Consider the following 4874-nt stretch of genomic DNA (forward strand, 5'->3'; position numbering starts at 1 on the left):
TTTAAAGTAGAGAACTTCTTTCCCCTATTCATACATAGAATTAGAATCCAACCTGCATCTTTTAAAATAAGGGTATACCAAACTTGATTAAGCTTTGCTGTTAGAGAAGTATGAAGACCTCTTGTCTTTACAGGTAGGCTTACAGAAAAGCTTATGTCCTAACAACAATCAAGTGGCATGCCACCAAAGAGAGACGAAAAATTCGATGACAGAAACCAAACATCTATATTGTAATGCAATAACAAATAACAAGGAATACCTCCTTCAACATTCAAAGAGGAAAAATTACTTAAAAATGGGAGAGAAGAATATGGTAATGAAAGGTTCTGGCACTCCTGTTTTGCAGTTGGCTCTCCTCAGCCTACAGCAATAGCAGCTATAAGGGCTACAAATAAAGGAACAATAAGCCAAGTCATCAAGAATAGAAATGTAACCAGAACTGATCCCTCTCCTTCTTCTCTTTCTTGGAGTGTAACATGGATGAGGTCCTCAATTGACTAATGAAACGGAGATAAAGAAGATTCTCAAGCGGTGCCAGTTCCAGCGGTTGTGGCATCAGAGCCGGCGTGGTCGCCGAAGATTCGCTTGCGGAAGTCAGAGACCATGAGGGGAAGGCCATGGCGGAGGGAGACCTTGGGCTCCCAGCCAAGCAGCTCCTTTGCCTTGGTGATATCAGGCTTGCGCTTGTGGGGGTCATCCTCGGTGTTGGGCCGGAACTCGATCCGGGCATTGGGGTCGATTGTCTCCTGCACCACCTTGGCAAGCTCGAGCATTGTGAACTCACCAGGATTTCCAAGGTTGAATGGCCCAACATGCTCCCCTTCCATCAACCTCATCAACCCCTCAACCTGTTGCAAGTTCTCATAATCAAAATCTCTATAACTAATTTATCTGTGAGCTTCAATCTCCTCATACATGTCTCTTCTCATGTAACGTATCACAACAATCGAAGTTTATTGATGATATCTCTTTGTGATATACTCAGCTCCATAGTCACTAACTTTTTTTATAAATCAGGTTATTAAGATAAAGATTAGCAGGCGAGGTAGCATTATAAGCTGAGCAAGCTGTTTACAAGCAGCCATCGTGCAGCTAAGATCAAGTTTGTTGAGGATGTGCTCAAATGAAAAACAAAACTAGAGCCCCAAATGTGAATTTGAATTAACAGACTAACCACAGGGCCTAGCTTGCGAGGTATCAGTGGACTAGGAAGGCCCAATTAGGCTAAATTTCAAGCCTATGAACAACGTTGTGCTCAGGAATAGCCATTCCGGGCTGGGGCCTGCCCCGAAAAAATTGATTTTCCAGGTAAATCCAGCCCAATATAAGCCTGGCCCGTCCCAACATGAATCCTGGACTTGTGTGCTAGTCTTCTGCTTGGTATGCTTATGTTAGCTTTAGGTATAGCAGACTAAAACCAAAGAGTTTGTTAAGCAAAAAAGAAAAATAAAAAACAAAACAAAATTAACTAGAACTAAGATTTCAAACCCTGGACCAAAAATTAAGCATGGGCAAAGCCTAGCCCAATGACACCCTAATTATTCATGTTTCGCTTGATTCAACTTGAATTAAATAAATAAATAACGCATGCCATATGCCATTTGAGTTTTACTTTACGAATAAAAATACTAGATTAATAATATATAGTTGTGCAAATCCTAGCCTCAAAACTCTCACAACCTCACCATAAACTAGTAATTCCTCAACAGCTCAAATCTTGCTCTAAACTAATCGAATTGAGACAAATAGTGACCAAGTTTGCCTCAACTCGTCTGTTCTGGCCCAAAGAGAGTGCAGCTATAAAAAAAAATAAGGAGTTTTACAGAAACCTAAATATGCTGTAATTTTCCCACATATTAAACCTCTAAAGAAAGAGACAAAGAAGAAACCCTACCAGATCTGAGACGTACTGGAAACTCCTTGTTTGCTTCCCATCCCCGTAAACCGTCATTGGCTCCTTCCTCAGCGCCTGAAACATTGTGCCCAACAACCCCATTTTTTTAGCACGATAATTAAACCATAAAGTATCTTAAAATTATTAAACTAATACAAACATATTAATATTATTATTAAAAAGCCAAAAAGGAGCCGAGAATAAGGGAGGCTGACCTGGGCCACGAAGTTGCTGACGACTCGGCCATCGTCGATGCACATGCGAGGCCCATATGTGTTAAAGATCCGAGCAATCCTCACCTGTATCCCAGAAATTAAAAAAAAAATGATTCATATTAAAAAAATAATAATAATAATTAATGAAAATTACCTTATAAGCAGCTAATTAAGGAACTAATTTGGTTATAATTAATTGATAATTAGAGAAGAGGGAGAGGGGGGTGGCCACCTCAACTTGGGCACCGCGATGGTAGTCCATCGTCAAAGTCTCGGCCGTACGCTTGCCCTCGTCGTAGCAGCTCCGAACGCCTGCGAGCCCAGCCCAAAACAAGTGTCAGATGTCCCCGCGGAGGCGGATAGACAGGTAACGTGACCCCTCGACAGCCGGGAAGCCCGATCCCACCAACCGAAATGGACAAAAAAGAAAAGGTATGTATTTAATGCTGCTTTTATTTTTCAATAAACATTTTTCTTTACAATTGTAAATGAAAATATGCTCTATATGTTTTACTGTTTAAAAATCACTTTTTAATTTATATATTATTTTCAAAAGAAAATAACAAAAAGAGGGGGACAAAAAGAAATTTGGACCTTTGAATGGGTTGGATTCCATTTGGCATTGTTAGGAAACAAAGTTAGATCTTTCATCCCCACCCCCCCAACCAATATCACCACATACCGACAAGCCGAGAGAGAGAGAGAGAGAGAGAGAGAGAGAGAGAGAGACCAATGGGATTGACATTGCCCCAATAGGTCTCAACCTGGGGGTGTTGGAGAGGGTCGCCATAGACTTCGCTGGTGCTGGTGAGAAGGAAGCGGGCACCGATCCTCTTGGCGAGGCCGAGCATGTTGAGAGTTCCCACGACGTTGGTCTTGTGCAAAAAGCCCAAAAATGGATGAATTAAGGCTAACAGGGAAGAAATAAGGCAAAAAGTTGCCACCTTTTTCCCTTAGTCCCAAGAAGAGGGAAGATGGTAAGTCCCCACTCAACCGGAAACAGAAATAGGTGCCCGAAAAAGGTAGAATCTAAGGATGAGATTGCCCGGCAAAGAAACAAATGAAAGTATCTACCGAAAAAGAAAGGAAAAAGAGACAAAAGAAAGCACCCTCTATAACAGCAACACATGGAGTCATAGAAGAGAGAATTAATTTGCATAATAAAAAGAAATTTTTTTTTTTTTTTGGGGGAGTGAAAGGAGATGCTCTGTTCAGATGAATCCATGAAGCGGAGACAGTAATGCGTAAAATTTAAGAAATGTTGAAGGGAAAATTTGTAATTTTTTTTAAAAAAACAGAGATTAAAGAAATGAAAGAAATAGGCGATTTAATCACTAAAGATTACAAAGTGGGAGAAAGAATCGGAACAATTCGTAAAACCTACAATTTTGCAGGGGAAAAAATGTGGCTTTATGAAAAAAAATCATGGAAGAATCGACAAAAGAAACTCCCAAATGGGAATAATTCTAAGCGATGTGTAGAATTTGTAAGAAAAAGATGGTAGCTTTATAAAAAAAAAAGAAATCCATAGAAAAATTGAAAGAAAGGCGAACTTTTTATCAGAATAAATAAAAAAACAAAATCGGGAGGATTCCGAGCTAGAAGAGAGATCATTATCAATAAAAACCCAATCCAATCTATTGAAAAGAAGAAATTGTGAATAGAGGAAGAACAGATATCATCGATCGAAAAGGATATGATAGTCTTGACGGGATTGAACTTATAGTGGACGGGAGAAGCCGGGCAGGCGAGGTGGTAGATCTGGTCGACCTCGAGGAGGAGCGGCTCCACGACGTCATGGCGGATGAGCTCGAAGTTAGGGTTTCCGAAGTGGTGCATCACGTTCTCCTTCCTCCCCGTGAAGAAATTATCCACCACGATCACGCTGTCCCCGCGAGCAATCAGACGGTCCACGAGATGGCTCCCGACGAACCCCGCGCCGCCGGTCACCACGATCCTCAGCCCCTTCCGCTTCAGCCCCAGCGGCACCTTCCCCCCGACGAATCCTCTCGCCGGGAGCGCCACCCGGTGGCTGTAGTACCCTCCCCCGCCGGCGGCGGCGGTGGAGCGGCGGGCAAGGTCGACCATGAGGTGGGCCCCGACGGCGGATCCCGCGGCTGGCGGCGCCCGGGGAAGGAAGGCGACGACGAGGTAGGCTAGGGCCATTCCGACGAGCACAAAAAGAAGCCTTTGCTCGCGGAGGAGGTAGCGGAGCGGCCGCGACAGCCACCACCACCGCTTCAGGGGCTTCGGCGAGTACCCGCCGGGGCCATCCTGGGGCTGAGGGTCGTGGCGTCTATAGATGAGCTCCGAGCCCATGTCGGCGGTCGCGGAGGAAGAGGGCGAGGGACTAAAACGTAAACGGGAGATATTTCGAGGGGGGTGTCCGCAAAAGATCTCCGGCCTCTTTGCTGTTAGAAGGAAGGGAAGATGGGGAGGGGGGAGGCTTTTTGTAGAGAAGACCAGCCCCAGGATCTAATCGGAAATACGCCCGCGCTCGATGTCCGGCGCGTGGGTGGTGCTGCCCTCAACCCAGCACTCTCGCTGGTATTTATTTATTTAAGGGTCCCGTTCTGATATCCCGCAGGAACAAAATATCTTTAACCCATCCTCCGTCCTGAACGTCCGATCCGTTTGCCTACTATTGAACATGGATGCCGCCTAGGTGGGTGGTTCTATATACACCCCCCCCCTATTGCTCAGGACACCCCCCAAAAATTAAAAAAAAATTAAATACTCTCTACACCCCCCCCCCCATTTGCTAA

At 44.4% G+C, this 4874-nt stretch overlaps 1 protein-coding gene across 1 annotated transcript; it reads right to left on the reverse strand.

Moving 5' to 3' along the window:
* Window positions 1–201: 201 nt before the first annotated feature.
* LOC103703616 (UDP-glucuronic acid decarboxylase 2-like) lies at window positions 202–4643 on the reverse strand. The gene is made up of 6 exons (XM_008786525.4): window positions 3808–4643; window positions 2840–2987; window positions 2342–2421; window positions 2110–2193; window positions 1895–1969; window positions 202–848 (listed from the first exon to the last, which is right to left on the reverse strand). The coding sequence occupies exons 1-6, from the start codon at window positions 4426–4428 to the stop codon at window positions 525–527; spliced, it is 1332 nt and encodes a 443-aa protein (XP_008784747.2). The 5' UTR covers window positions 4429–4643; the 3' UTR covers window positions 202–524.
* Window positions 4644–4874: the final 231 nt, after the last annotated feature.

The sequence above is a fragment of the Phoenix dactylifera genome, chromosome 3 (genome assembly GCF_009389715.1).
Source record: "Phoenix dactylifera cultivar Barhee BC4 chromosome 3, palm_55x_up_171113_PBpolish2nd_filt_p, whole genome shotgun sequence".
NCBI classification, from domain to species: domain Eukaryota; kingdom Viridiplantae; phylum Streptophyta; class Magnoliopsida; order Arecales; family Arecaceae; genus Phoenix; species Phoenix dactylifera.